At 36.8% G+C, this 16,125-nt stretch overlaps 2 protein-coding genes across 2 annotated transcripts in view; both read right to left on the bottom strand.

The window, feature by feature from the left end:
• Window positions 1–4,119: 4,119 nt before the first annotated feature.
• On the bottom strand, window positions 4,120–11,375 carry INSL5 (insulin like 5). The gene is given in 6 exon segments (XM_025428771.1): window positions 4,120–4,359; window positions 6,190–6,194; window positions 6,768–6,794; window positions 6,797–6,884; window positions 8,247–8,371; window positions 11,363–11,375. Coding segments are annotated over 6 exon segments (498 nt in total).
• Window positions 11,376–14,349: 2,974 nt separating this feature from the next.
• DNAI4 (dynein axonemal intermediate chain 4) overlaps window positions 14,350–16,125 on the bottom strand; it is a 100,334-nt gene continuing 98,558 nt past the window's right edge. Inside the window, 1 exon segment of the mRNA XM_025428030.3 lies at window positions 14,350–15,778. Coding sequence (XP_025283815.3) covers window positions 15,728–15,778 — 51 coding nt within the window. The 3' untranslated portion in view covers window positions 14,350–15,727.

The following is a 16,125-nucleotide window of genomic DNA, read 5'->3' as shown; positions in this document are numbered from 1 at the left end:
TCTACCTGTATTTGTAGTTATACTACATAAATTCAGTATAAATGTGATTTTTATTCCTGGCAGAAATGATAAGAAACTCTCCATAAGGGTTATATTATAACTTAGAACCAAATGGAAGAGGAGGAAGCTTTTGTTTTATTTTATATTTCTCTGGACTGTTTGCCTTTCTTATATATATATATTTCCCACCCTCCAAAAAAGTAGCTATAGGATTTATTCAAGTGACAATAGTACATCCCATTCTTCCTCTTCATTTCTCTTTTCTCTGTGTACTTAAAATATATAGATACATTTTAAGTGGCTAATAAGTATATGTCAAATAAATAGTACTAAAACAAATATACTGAAAAAAATAAACATACCTTTTCTCCTAGAAACTTGATAAGCTAGCCCACTGAAATGAAAGTGTCAATATAAGGATACAAAAACAAGGCTATTTAGTGCATCTTTATTTGTAATGGCAAATACTGCAAATAATTTGAATACCTATTGATGAAATTTCAAAAAGTACAAATTATAGAATTGTAGCTCTCAAACTTTTTGGTTTCAGTACTCTTTACACTCTTAAAAAGTTATTAAGAACTCCAAAAGGAAAAAAAAAAAAAAGAACTCCAAAAGGGAGTTCTATATGAATTGAATTTATCCATATTTATCATAACAGAAATTTTAAAATATAATCTCATTTAAAAATAATAAACCCACCATTTGCTTCGACGTGGATGGAACTGGAGGGTATTATGTTGAGTGAAATAAGTCAATCGGAGAAGGACAAACATTATATGGTCTCATTCATTTGGGGAATATAAATAATAGTGAAAGGGAATAAAGAGGAAAGGAGAAAAAATAAGTGGGAAATATCAGAAAGGGAGACAGAACATGGAAGACTCCTAACTCTGGGAAACGAACTAGGGGTGGTGGAAGGGGAGGAGGGCGGGGGGTGGGGGTGACTGGGTGGCAGGCACTGAGGTGGGCACTTGATGGGATGAGCACTGGGTGTTATTCTGTATGTTGGCAAATTGAACACCAATAAAAAAATTTATTATTAAAAAAAGAACTAAAAAAATAAAAATAATAAACGTACCATATGTTAATACAATAACATATTTTATGGAAAATGTCTATTTTCACAAAACAAAACACACAGTAAAAGAATGGCATTGTTTTCAGGCATGTGGGTGGCTCTGTCAGTTAAGCATCTGCCTTTGGCTCAGGTCATGATCCCAGAATCCTGGGATTGAGACCCGTGTCAGGTTCCTTGCTCTGTGGGGAGCCTGCTTCTCCCTCTCCCTCTGGCTACTGCTCCCCCTGCTTGTGCTTTCTCTGTCTCTTTTCACATACTCTTGATACTTTTTAAATATTATACCAAAACTCCACAAGTGGCTGTTTATTAAAGGTTAGTTGCAATGTAGAATCTGAAACCATATCAATGAAATTTTGTACTGTTAGATTAAAATCTTTATTTTGCACTTTGAATAGATCTCTTGTTCATGATTTTTAATATCATGCATAGATCATCTGGAAAATATTGGTTCACTGAGCTATGCTGATCTCCCAAGTATTGACACACTTCATTATGCAATGAATTATCAAAAAATAAAATTCATGAATATCATCACTGATGATATGGTGATGGTGATGGATAAAAGTTTTCCAAAATTGCTTATAAGCTTGAATTTTATCATCAGCAACAATAGTGTCAACTGTTTTCCTTGAAGTGACAGTCTTTGTTCATCTTCATATATTTTTTCATTTAAGTTCAAATACCTGAGTCTGAATAACTACAGTTTTTCAGTCTTTCTTTAAAAAAAAGAAAAGAGGGATCCCTGGGTGGCGCAGCGGTTTGGCACCTGCCTTTGGCCTAGGGCGCGATCCTGGAGACCCGGCATCGAATCCTACGTCGGGCTCCCGGTGCATGGAGCCTGCTTCTCCCTCTGCCTATGTCTCTGCCTCTCTCTTTCTCTCTGTGTGACTATCATAAATAAATAAACATTTTAAAAAAATAAATAAATAAAAAGAAAAAAAAGAAAAGAAAAGTACTTCCTGGAAAAAGCAGCTAGTTTTAAGCTAACAACTCAATCATGTAAGTGCATTATTACCGTGAGACAACCATCATATCCCAGTATGTTCCAAAAGCTCTTCATGCAGCCTTCCCATTTCACCACCCACCATTTTGACAAGGCATGTACTCAAGGACTGATATTTAATATAATTAATTTTTACTGCCTCATCAATGGACATTCTTTCAGTGACACCAAATAAAACAAACAACAGACAAAAAGCCAAAAAAAAAAAAGCCAACAAACAAAAACCAGGGAGTTATGAGTGGTGAAGAATGCATTGACTATCATCGTAGTTTGATGTGACAGCCTTGATTCATGCTAAGCAGCCTAAATTTGAATCCAGTAACACCACCTCCTTAGCTGTGTGTGACTTAGGGCATATTTACTTGATTCTACTGAGCTTTAGTTCCTCTATCTGCAAAACAGTGATAAAGTGCTATCGACTCTCATGGATTTTTTGCAACAAATGAATGAAATAAAACGTTTAAATGCCATGCCCAACGCCATGACATAGTTTAAGAGCCCTAATACATAGTAGATGGATTTCAACTACAGACTGCAGTGTTAATAAAAGCAGCACCTCAGATAACAAGAAATCTATTGTTATAACTTACTGGAGAGTTGACTGTCAGATTTAGAAATGAAAACATAGTTTTGTGATTTCCTTACTTTGTCTTTCTATCTGTGAAGACCTCCAATTGTGTCACAAGACTCAACTATCTGGGTTGTCAGTTTTTTTAACTTCTAGAATGAGAACACAATGTCCTTCTACCTTTGAGAAAGTAAAACCCAAAGCAGCCCAGACTATAGGAAAGAGCTTATTATTCTAACACTTTCTGGGTTTTAGCTGTTTGGGGACCTAACCAACACACATATGCCTCCAGTTATCTTCAAGTACAAGGGCTGCCCTACGACCCAGCAATTGCACTGTTGGGGATTTACCCCAAAGATTCAGATGCAATGAAACGCCAAGACACCTGCACCTCCATGTTTCTAGATGTTTCTAGCAGCAATGTCCACAATAGCCAAACTGTGGAAGGAGCCTCGGTGTCCATCAACAGATGAATGGATAAAGAAGATGTGGTCTATGTATACAATGGAATATTACTCAGCCATTAGAAATGACAAATACCCACCATTTGCTTCAACGTGGATGGAACTGGAGGGTATTATGTTGAGTGAAGTAAGTCAATCGGAGAAGGACAAACATTATATGTTCTCATTAATTTGGGGAATATAAATAATAGTGAAAGGGAATATAAGGGAAGGGAGAAGAAATGTGTGGGAAATATCAGAAAGGGAGACAGAACATAAAGCCTCCTAACTCTGGGAAACGAACTAGGGGTGGTGGAAGGGGAGGAGGGCGGGGGGTGGGGGTGAATGGGTGACGGGCACTGAGGGGGGCACTTGATGGGATGAGCACTGGGTGTTATTCTGTATGTTGGTAAATTGAACACCAATAAAAAATAAATTTATTATAAAAAAAGTACAAGGGCTGCATATTAGGGAACACTTATCAAGCACTTTAAGATGTTTTGAGAAAAGCACTTTGTTTAGATTCTTATACGTTGACCATGAATCAATGTTTAAATTCTCAGTAATAGTATACAGCAACCCAAAATTTAAGAGTGGATAGTTATTTCTGGATGATGAGGTAAAAGTTGATTTTTATTTTCTTTTTATGTTTCTTTGTTTTTGGTTTTGTTTTACATTTTCTTACCATCAGCATAATCTATTTACTGTGTTAAAGTTATTTTAAATTTTTTTTAAAAGGAGAAAATCACAGTGAGTTTGGTTTATGGCATTTTTACTGCGATTTTGCACAGCATTTAAAATTTCAAAGGATAAGTTAAAATTTTTAAAGAACAGTGCACTCACCTTGGCAAAAGGAGGAAATAGACTTCACTGTGGTTTTAACCACTCACCCACAACTTTGAGGAAAGAAAGATTGTCTAGCCAAAAGCCATTACTTTAATAACACAATATAAGCATTGTACTGAGCAGTAAAACATGTTAACATGTGCTAAAGCTCTACCATCTTTGGGTATTGGCTCTTGTCTTAACAAAGAGCAAGAGCAAGCAAATCAGTTATGGAACAGCAGACAGTGCAACACACACTTTAGAAGTCTTGTTTTAACATCACCCAGTGCTTCTCTGAGCCCCAAAACCCTCCAGTAGGCAGCTGTCCATCCTGAAGACTTTCCTCCCCTGAGGAATCCACCTTCGGGAGGTTTTGCGCTGTGCTTTCCTCAGAAACATAATCATAAACATAATTTGGGAGCTGGAGGTGGTTTCCTCACTCAGTGGTATGGAAGAGAAAAAAAGAATACTTCCTCAGAGGGACCTGACAAAGAAGGAAAGTAGCAGCCAAGTTCTACGCTTGGGAAAATGCATTGGATTTTTAAAGGAAATTGAATCCTACCCATTATTTTCTTTAAATGTCTGGCTTCAGAAAGATTAGACATTCTGGGAAGAACTCGGTCATCTCCACCCACCTCATTTTACAGAGGAGAAATGACACAGCCAGTGTCTTGAGGCCAGTGAATAGCCAAGTCAGGGCTGGCCTTCTGTTGTACTGGTTACCTCTGCTTGTTGACCAGCAGCTTCCATGATATTAGTTACATGCTATTAACACACACACACACACACACACACACACACACCAACAAAAAATAACCCTGAGTATGCCGTGTAAAGCTCATCAGTAAGGCAGGAAGTGGAGATATAAACCTCTATGTCTGAAAACAAAAAGTAGTTCCCACTATTACCGGAGTGTTGTTCCCAAAGTGCTCCCTCAATGTAATCTTGTTCAAACTCATTTATCAGTACCTTAGCATACTGGCAAGTACCAAGAAAACCTACATGAATGAATGCTGATTAGGCAACCACTAATGGGTGGAATAGATAATACATGAGAAAATACTCTGTGAAAGATAAAATAAACTATTATGATGTCAGTGGTGTTAAAAAGAAAGCCTTGCATGGACATCCATTCCACTGCCCTATGTGTTTCATGGATATTCCAAATATATTCTTTCTATCTTTCTTTTGTTTTTAAGATTTTATTTATTTACTTGTGAGAGAGAGAGAGAGAGAGAGAGAGAGAGGCAGAGACACAGGCAGAGGGAGAAGCAGGCTCCATACAGGAAGCTTGATGTGGGACTCGATCCTGGGTCTCCAAGATCACACCCTGGGCTGAAGGCGGCACTAAACCTCCGAGCCACCTGGGCTGCCCCCAAATATATTCTTTCTACTGCATTTTGGCTTGCTAATCCAGAGGTGGATAAATAATGATAAGCCTAGTAAATTATGCTTACTGTCTTAAGATTTAAAAAACTCTTATTATATCTGTTAACATCTAGTAACTATGAACCTCTCAATGTGGGAGTAGTAAGTTCATAATTTTTCAAGAAATTAGCCCACCAAAATATGAAAACTGTGGGTCATTTTCTAAAAATATTTTTGTTTACCAAAGTCATTTGTTTTTTTTTAAGATTTTATTTATTTATTCATGACAGACACACACACACACACACAGTAGGGAGAAGCAGGCTCCATGCAGGAGCCTGATGTGGGACTCGATCCCAGGTCTCCAGGATCATGCCCTGGCCTGAAGGCGGCGCTAAACCGCTGGGCCACCAGGGCTGCCCTACCAAAGTTGTTTGAACGCACATTGAAAGCTTTACAATTATATATGTGCTTGCAACATTATGTAGTCACATTTTCCTTTTTTAACTTTTTATTATAAAACTATAACTCTCAATGATGAACATAGAATCTTAAACAAATTTTATTTCACACTTTAACATAGGATTAGCCAAAAATTCCAGTCAAACTTCTTGAATTGAAAAATGAAGAAATGCAGTGAAGTCAGTCCCCTCGGTATTTCTGAAACACATTAGACTTATTCCTACCTTCTACATCTTGATCAAACAATCCCTACTAGAACTCCCATCAGAATTCCACTTCACCTCACTCTTCGTAACTCCCCAAATCCTACGTGTCCTTTAGGCCCTCTAACAAATACTCCTGCTCTCAAATACCCCTGCCTCTCCGATGCTATCATTTATGACAGCAGTTCACCATCTTCTCTTTCCCACCTGAGATCCAGTATAGAACAAACAAAGACCTCAGCTCTTGAAGCCAAATGGACTTAGTTTGCTCCCTAGCCGTGCTACATAGCAGCTGGGTGAACAATTTTGTCCCCAGTAAAATGGTAAATGGAGGTAATATTGCTTACTTCACAGGATGCTTATCAGCAAACTGAATGAGATATTGCACATGAAACCACCTGGCACTTAATAAGTGCTCAATAACATTTTCCTTCCTTCTATCCTCATTTAGCATCTGCCTAAATTCCACCTTATTATATTCTATAATTATCCACATGTGAAATTATCCCTGCCACTTCGACATGTCCCTTAAAATCATGGGTTTCTCTCTAGTCCCCATAGCACCCGCCATAGACATTGAGCTCATCAAAGTAGTTATGCAATCAAATGACCTCAAGCTGGAGACTACAGCACACGAGGTCCTTATTTTCTGAAAGGTAGCAAGCTCACTTCTTTCCCAAGCCAAATTCAATTTATTTTAATAATTAAGCCCTTAAACTGATACAGAAGTGGCTTAGAAGTCTAGAGAAACAAGTTCTAAACCAAGCCCGGAAAAACAAATAATAAATGAAGGAGTCACATGAGTTCATGTTACCTTGCTGACTTTGAGGGATCCCTTTGGGTGCCTTCTCCACCTGGAGCTAGCACAGAAATGGACAACTGCTTTTATGTACTCTAGCCCCCAGAGGAGCTTCATGGACTCCTCAAGAATCTGATGTGGTGAACATTGCCAAATTAAGTTTTGAAGTTACTGTCACACTCTTGTCCAATTTATACTATCTTTCCCAACATTTTATTGGTCAGAGCCTCATTTTAACAATATTTACAAAGCACAAAGGTTACATCGTGAAGTTTTGATAATGTGCCTTTATGATTATTGCTAGTTATTCAGTCACTTCTGAACACCATCACTTACCATTAACTGCATCCATGAAACAATAAACAGAACGCTCTCTTAGAGAACATCTAGAAAAATACAGGCTTTGGAAGTAGCCATGTATAACTCTCAATGAATCTTTCCACATTTGGCCAGCAAAAGTTTGTTGATTGTATCTCTAACTAGAGCGCTTAATCCTCTTTATTTGGAGATTGACATAACTTTTCCTTCTCATCTAGTCTGCAACTCATTTTACTATCTGTGTGGCTTGGAACATGTAACTGTCTTCTCTGAGTCTAGTTTCCTCATTTGTGAGGAAATTATTTACACTTATGTTGTTGTGAAGACAGAAGAAGTTAACACAAGTAAAACACATAGCATCATATAAGATGTTTAATAAACACTGAGTAAATTGACAATGTGATACTCAAGGGATGATAAATGTGATTTTTGGTTGCAAATAGCTACTACGGAAGGCTTTTATGTATAACTCTTGATCTCATAACTATCCATAAATTTGCACTGCCCTGATCTTTTTCTTTCCTTCCTTCATTCTTTCCTTTCCTTTCCTTTGTTCCTTTCCTCCTTCCACAAATAAGTTCTAAAAGGCAGAACCATTGAGTACTATTTCTGAAACTGTTTTCTCTAGGACATGAGTCTTTGAAGATGGTCTTTGAAAAAAAATCCTATGGTAATAGTCCCTTTCTTGGGGGATTAATAATGCTTATTTTATTTAACGGCTCAGAGAAGACTTATAGTTAGGAATCTTCTTTGATATGTTTAATTCAGGGCAGCCCAGGTGGCTAGGTGGTTTGGCGCCTGCCTTTGGCCCAGGGCATGGTCCTGGAGACCCAGGATCGAGTCCCACGTCGGGCTCCCTGCATGGAGCCTGCTTCTCCCTCTGCCTGTGTTTCTGCCTCTCTCTCTCTCTCTCTGTCTCTCATGAATGAATAAAATTTTAAAAAATATATGTTTAATTCAAAGTTTCCCAAACTTATTTGACCCAAGAAAATCTTTCACCATGAAATTGACTAATATCTGGGGTAGTCATGAATTTCTAAAGAAGATGTATTTTCAGTTTTCTTCTTTTCAGGCACATGGCAGGATTCTATTCTCCTGTTCTTTAAAGCTGGATGTGGTCATGTGACACGTTTTAGCAAATAAAAGATGACTGGAAATAACATCTGTCACTTGTACCTGGCATTTAAGAATTGGTGCCTGATTCCCCAATTCTCCCTCTCTCTCACCTCGATGACCAATAGCATTCTTGATAGAATCTGGTCTCTGAGTCAGAACAATATAGGGGACAGCCACCTGCTCACCTGTAATGAATATATAACGTAAATGAGAAGTAAATTCTTAGCATTTAAAACCACTAAGATTTGGTGATTATTGGTGTGGCAACATAATTGGACTTATCCAGACTAGTATGATTATCTTAAAGTTATTTACATCTTATAGATGTAGACAATGTTTACAATGATCCAAGTTTTTAGATCAAAGATTAGTTATTTGAACTTAACAGCTGGAATCAATTGCCATGTGCTCAATATGATTGATAATATGAAGATCCACAATTAATAGGAATCAAAATTTCAAATTAAGGGATCCCTGGGTGGCGCAGCGGTTTGGCGCCTGCCTTTGGCCCAGGGCGCGATCCTGGAGACCCGGGATCGAATCCCACATCGGGCTCTCGGTGCATGGAGCCTGCTTCTCCCTCTGCCTGTGTCTCTGCCTCTCTCTCTCTCTCTCTGTGTGACTATCATAAATAAATAAAAATTAAAAAAAAATTTAAAAAAAAAAAAAAAAAATTTCAAATTAACAACGGAACAATGGATGGAGTAAACGTGTATTTCATCTATAAATTGTTATCAAGGAACTGTGGCCACAAGAATATTTAATACATGGTGTTAGAGCAGGATGGCATGAGTTATAAGTACATCTGTCACACTCGGATTTGGAAAATCAGATCTCCATTTTACCATTAAATATCTATGTGTCCTTAGGAAATACTTGGTGTTTCTGAATCTCAGTTTCTTCATTCGTAAAATAGAGATGATGATACTGACTTCTTTAGGGTGGTCATCAGGATTAAATTATGCAGAGTACTATCAGAGTCTCTAGCACAAAGGAAGCTTTCAATAGATTGATCATTCATGGTAATAGTAAGGATTATAATTCTACCAAATATTACATTGTGTCACAGTGGCCTTGGTGTTAGAATGCTAGAGTTTTAATACTAGTTCTACAGTTTCCAGCTAGGAGAGCTTGAGAGAGCCATTTAAACTGTAATTTGATTTTCTAATTTGTAATCTGGAAAAATATCACAGGATCAAATGAAGCGATGTTAATTATAGCACAGATAAATTTTAAAATATACCACATAGGGTGGGGGAGTGGGGGTGACTGGGTGACGGGCACTGAGGTGGGCACTTGACGGGATAAGCACTGGGTGATATTCTATATGTTGGCAAATTGAACACCAATAAAAAATAAATTTATTAAAAAATAAAATAAAATATACCACATATAGTTATTTTATGTTAAGGATGATTATAAGATCACTCCATAAATTTGTTATCAAACATATTATCAGACTTATTTTTTTTTAAGATTTTATTTATTTATTCATGAGAGACACACAGAGAGAGAGGCAGAGACACAGGCAGAGGGAGAAGCAGGTTCCATGCAGGAAGTCTGACATGGGACTCGATCCCGGGTTTCTGGGATCAGGCCCTAGGCTGCAGTCAGCTCTAAACTCCTGAGCCACTCGGGCTGCCCAAACTTATTTGTATTCATACGGATTGCTTCTAAAGGGTGTTTTCATCATAGGGCACCCCTATTCATCTAGCTATTTCTGGGAGTCATTGACAACTCCTCATTCTCCCTCTCTCTTCCCTGACTAAAACCTCCTTCTTGCACACACATCCATTAAACCACCAAGTCTACCTCTAACTTTCTCTGTGATCCACTTATTCATTCTTCTTTATCCTCTCTGCCATGATCTTCAACTCTCATTTAGAGACTGCAACAGTCTTTCAACTGGCTCTATCTCCTCCATCAAGCCATTGTTCACACTGCTGCTGAAATGATCTTTCTAAACATATGCTTATATTATTTATTGCCCACTTTGAAAACTCTTCAGTGGCTTTCCATTTTCCTCAAGAAAAAGTCCAAATTTCCTTATCATGGCCTACAAGACCTTTCATGATATGCCTGTGTCTACTTGTACAGGCCCTCAAACTCTCAGTGGTCTAGCTCTATGAAACTCACCATTTGTGGAAACTGTGTTCTCTCTCTCTCTCTCTCTCTCTCTCTCTCAGCAGGCCTTTGCCCCTGCTGTTTTCTTCACCTGAAACCTCTTTTCCTACCCTCTTTCAAACTAGTTAACTTCTACTCCATAAATACCTGTAGAATGGGTATTGAAATATCACTTATTTAGACAACTTTCTGCATAACTTAATGAATAAAACTTTCTTAGTTCACACTTCAGTAATTTTTTAAACTGCTCTATCAGTAAGAATTTAAGTGAACAGCTAAAAATGTTTTTAATAATATTAAAAAACAATATTTTATATTTACAGTTTAATTTTGTATGGACAAGGAAGCTATTTTCTTTTTATGTTCTTGTCATTATTTTGGGTTTTTAGAAATTTAAAAGTTTTTAATAAATAAATTGAAAAAGCTCAATAAGCAATTGAAATATACAATAATTTAAAAACTCAATAAAAGTATTATCAGTGATTTATGATGTGTAAGATCCCTAAAAATATCCTGGGATACTTTTTCCTTCCTAGTTGAATAGCACCAAATCTTTAATAGTTATTCAAAGAAATACAGACATGGTGAGAGCACATTTTTCATGAGTTGTTCTAGATGCTACACAAATGTGTCATCAACTTAGAAAAAGCAGTGCTTATTTTGATAAGATTCATAACCATGTTTTATATGTTCCAACTTAATGGACATGTTCTGCTTTCTATGTAACCCAGGGATTAGTTTCATGTAAACTGTTAGCCTTTTAGTTTTATCACCCACTGAGTATTGCCAACCCAAGCAAATGAAGGTTAATAGCCTAGCAAATGTTCTATGGACTTGAGGGTAGACTTGAACATTGCAGTAAATCCTGAACAAAACAGACCCAAAGCCCAAATGGAACAAATGACATCATTAGCATAGTCTGTATCTCCTGAAGGAGGAACGGGGCCTTGCAAGGACTAGCCAGCTGCAAAGCGCAAAGAAGTTCTTGGACCAAGAAGTGGGAAGGTGGTCTGGAATAATCAGAATGAGAACTACCATTTCTGAGTACCTACTTTGTGCAGGCATCGTTCTAAGTGTTTTGTGTTGGAGGTAAATTGTACCAGTCAGTGGGAACACAATCTCAAAAGTACCAGCAATATTTGCCTAAAGGAAGTCATCATAAATCTGTTTTCAACCTTTGTCTTGAGGGAGAAAATTGATTTTATATTGCTATAGAGCAAAGAAAACTATAACCTATGTTCAGGTGATTTTCAAGTCTGATTTTACGTTTTGCTTGATTTAATGTTCTGTGTTTTCCACAGTTAACATACCCTCTATGATGTTAAGATATTTTGTTAGGACATCATTTACACATCACTCATTGCATGGACAATGGTTTCTCTGAGGCTGACTGTGCTCCCTCCTAGGCCTTACTGCTTCCTGAACAATGCTATTTAGAAGCAGGTCATAGGTCCCCTCTACTCTATAGATTCATTAGGCCTCTCTCTTTTCGTCATTCCCCACCCCTTCCAGCCCCACAGAAACTTCACTTTTCACTTCCTGTTTAAGATACTTGGAATAGGGGCAGGTCCTGAAGAAGGGAGCTCAGAAAAGGCTCTCTTGAGAAGATGAGATATGAACTCAGATCTGAAGGAAGAGCAAAGAGTTAACATGTTGAAGAGGAGTGAGGGATGGGAAGGAAAGTGTTCATTTGGGGATGAAACCTTAATTATAGAAGAATATATATTCATGTGCTTTGGTTATGAAACTTCATTGAACTATACAGACATTAACCATTCGCTACACAATAGTGGAAAATGTTTAAGGACTGCTCAAAGCCTTGGACTTGAGTTTATGCCTGACTAGTTATCAGATATATGGTCTTTGGTAAGTTATATTACCTATTTAAGCCTTAATTATATTATCTGGAAAATAGAGATTATAATAATAACTACCTCTCTTATCTGACCCATAGGATTGGTCTAAGGATATAACAAGATAATGGACGTGAAAGTGCTCTACAAACTGTAAAATACTTTAACATACGTTATTACTAGTGTGTTGTTGATAACTAAATCTATTCACAGTACAATTCAATATTTTCTTTTAGGGAGACTTTTATTGAAACAAAATGGCAAATACAGAGTGTTCTGCTTCTCATTTGTATGTAACTACACAGAGGTGAACCAAAGGAACACACTATGATACAAATTGTATCATGAATACAACCTTCCTTCCCTACAACAGTTGCAAGAGCATCTAACAACTTACAACTTACAGAAGTTCTATGTGAAAGGTGGATGGTAGAGAATGACCAAATAAAGTAATGAATATGTAGGAGTCTAAAATAGGAGTCTAAAGTCAGACAAGTCAAGTCATCATTTAGGCTCCTAATTAGTACATTAGCAGTGCGTGTGTGTGTGTGTGTGTGTGCGCACATGTGTTGTTGTTTTTTTTTAAGATTTTATTTATTTATTCATGAGAGACAGAGAGAGAGAGAGAGAGAGAGAGAGAGAGAGAGACAGGCAGAGGGAGAAGCAGTTTCCATGCATGGAGTCCGATGCGGGACTCAATCCCGGATCTCCAGGATCATATCCTGGGCCGAAGGCAGGCGCTAAACCGCTGAGCCACCCAGGGATCCCCCACATGTGTGTTTAAGGATAAAATGAGACAGCTAATTTCTAAGCAGAACTCCCATTCAATTCTTAAAATTCTATTTTTTTTTTAAACTCCACAACATATGTAATTGGGAAAATGTATATTAAAACGAGATACAACTACACATCAATTAGAATAGTCACAATTGGGATCCCTGGGAGGTGCAGCGGTTTGGTGCCTGCCTTTGGCCCAGGGCGCGATCCCGGAGACCCAGGATCAAATCCCACATCGGGCTCCCAGTGCATGGAGCCTGCTTCTCCCTCTGCCTGTGTCTCTGCCTCTCTCTCTCTCTCTCTCTCTATCATAAAAAAAAAAAAAAAAGAATAGTCACAATTTAGAATATTGACAATACTAGAGAGGCAAGGATATGGAAAAGTAGCAGCTCTCATACATTACTGGAAGGAACAAAAAATTGTGGACAGCCACTTTGAAAAATAATTTGGGTTTTGGGTAGGGAGGAGTTTGTCTTGTTTTGTTTGTTTTTGCAAAATTGGACATGCTATACGATCAATAATCATTCTTCTTGATATTAACTCAAAGGAGTTAAAAACTTATGTCCACACAAAATCCTGCACACAAATGTTTTTAGCAACTTTATTCATAATTGTCAAAATTTGGAAGCAACCAAGATGTCCTTCAGTAGGTGAATGATAAACTGTGGTATGTGCAGACAATGGAATATCATTCATCACTAAAAAGGAATGAGCCATAAAGCCATGAATAGACATGGAAGAACCTTAAATTCACCTTATTAAGTGAAAGAAGCCAATGTGAAAAGGTTATATACACTGATTCCAATTATAGAATATTCTGAAAAAGATAAAATCACTGAGACAGTAAAAGATCTGTGGTTGCCGGATTGGAGGCAAGGTAAATAACAGACAGAGCACAGAGGATTTTTAGGGCAGTGAAAATGCTCTATATAATACTATAATTTGGATATATGTTATTATACATTTGTCCAAACCCATAGATTATACAACACTAAAGGCGAACCATTATGTATACTCTGGGTATTTAAGGAGGTGTCAGGCTCATTGATTGTAACAAATATACCACTTTGGTGAGTGTTGTTAATAATGGGAGAGGCTATGTGTTGGTGGGGGCAAGGAGCATATGGGAAATCTCTTGTACCTTCTTTTGGTTTTGTTATGAGACTAAAGCAACCAAAAACAAATACTAAATTTTTAAAGAAAATTTATTAGAAATAGAGCTTACTACTAGTGAGAAGCCAAAACCAATCTAGAAAGCCAGCAAAATAATTGCTTCTATAATTCCTTCTATAATTTAAAGATCTTAAAATCAAAATTGATGCTAATCTTAAACTATCAGAGTCTGTAAAATCAGGAGTGAGAAGGGTAAAATGAAAGAGGTTCAGTGCCTCAGGATCAGTTGCCCAGTCTAAGAATAAAAAAATAGTTTTATTTTTCATTTAGACTTGATGAGCAGGGATGGTACAATACATGAACAATTTTGAATGGTCAAAAGTACATGATAAAAAGAAACATTGTTTCAATTAAATCAAGTTTTTATTTTGTTATACAGCATGTTATAGAAAGTCCAACCTTTAGGAAAGATGAAAAGATGAACAACGAGGATTTATATCAGCAGAAAATTTATAATTCTTATTACTTGGCCTAAGCTCTGGGTCTACCTAAGAAATCACCTTGCTTTTTTTTTTTTTTTTTTCACCTTGCTTTTGTTTAAAGGATGGCTCCAAAGAAATGGAGATTGTGAAGAAGTGGACACATAAAAGGCAGATTCTATCGTTGCACACATTCCATTCTTAGTTTCATACAGACTTTTTTTTTTTTTTTCAGAGAACTTAGTGAGTTTCGAATGTCTCATCCTCTCCTCTCCACTTAGAAGGCTTTGCAAAACAGGGCACACTGTCCTATGGCCTCGGTTAACAAAACACAGGACTTGTTCTAAAGAACAGCATGGAATAGGCTGTTAGCAATCTGTTTGGGGGAGTTGCTGCCTCCCACTCCTCCTATTTCCACAAGCTAGCTCTAGAACCCTTCATAAGATAAGATCCAGATGCCAACTACAAATTGAGGACTTTCTATTTTCTCTCTGGGCCCACTTAAGCCTGGGCTTAAAACCCATAGCAGATTTTGGGCATGCAGAAGAGGATGCCCTGATGTGTCCCAGACTAACTCTTCTCACTGAATTGGGCGTGTGATGCATAGTGGCTAAACAATGCAATTTTGACATTTGCTGTCATGTCTTTTGCTTGTCAAATAGTCTCACAAAGTTTCATAGCTTCAGCTCTCAAATCTAAGAGGAAAAAAATCTGATTTAGAGAAGCATGTGAGAATCCAATATTCTCATAATACTAACACAAGTGGAATTCATAAATTCTGAAAAATAGATCTTGGGAAGCCGAAGATTTAAGAGTCTATGGAACTTCACCTTGTAAAGATTTTTGGTTTAAGTAATTCTAATGACGTCCAAGTGTGGCTTCTAATGGAATAATAATTTTCTAACCTATTTGGACATTTTATAAATACACATATGTAGTTGTATGTACTTGGAATATGACTAAAAATAATAAGAAAATCCAACAAGACTCTTACAAATAGCCTAGATCACAAACTAATCACATATTTCTGAAATTAAAGTGTATTTAATTTATGTTAAATTGAAATGGAAGCTATACATCAAATATCATTTTTTAACATTAAAATCTGAACTTACTGCATACAATTGGATTATTGGACATTAAACACTGTTTATTCTTTCTTTAAATAGCAATAAGAAAAAATAGTAATGATGAATTATCCTTGATGGTTTGACTTGGGTCCAAGCAAAGTATCTATTATATCTCCCTGAAAAAAAAAAAAAAAAAAAAAAAGTCAAACAATTACAATGCAATAAAATATAAATTAAGAGGTAAAGGAGTTTTTAAAATGTCATTTAAAATTTATAACTTAGTGATACATATAAAGGGCATTCAATAAGATTGTAATAAGGAAACAAACCAAAGTAAGTTTAAATAGTAACAGTTACTTCCTAGTATAAACCTTTTTCCTATGAAAGACTCCGTTAATGGAGTTTCATAAACAATTTTATAACTGTTCAGTTAAGAGATCATTTTGAAAGCTCCTGTTTAGCCTCCTGTTTGGTTGTAAGTACCATTAAATCTGATTAATAGGTTTTTTTGAATCTCCCAGAA

This window comes from Canis lupus, chromosome 5 (assembly GCF_003254725.2).
Source record: "Canis lupus dingo isolate Sandy chromosome 5, ASM325472v2, whole genome shotgun sequence".
NCBI lineage: Eukaryota > Metazoa > Chordata > Mammalia > Carnivora > Canidae > Canis > Canis lupus.
The sequence above is the reverse complement of the archived record's forward strand: the minus strand, read 5'-3'. Positions and strand labels throughout refer to the sequence as shown.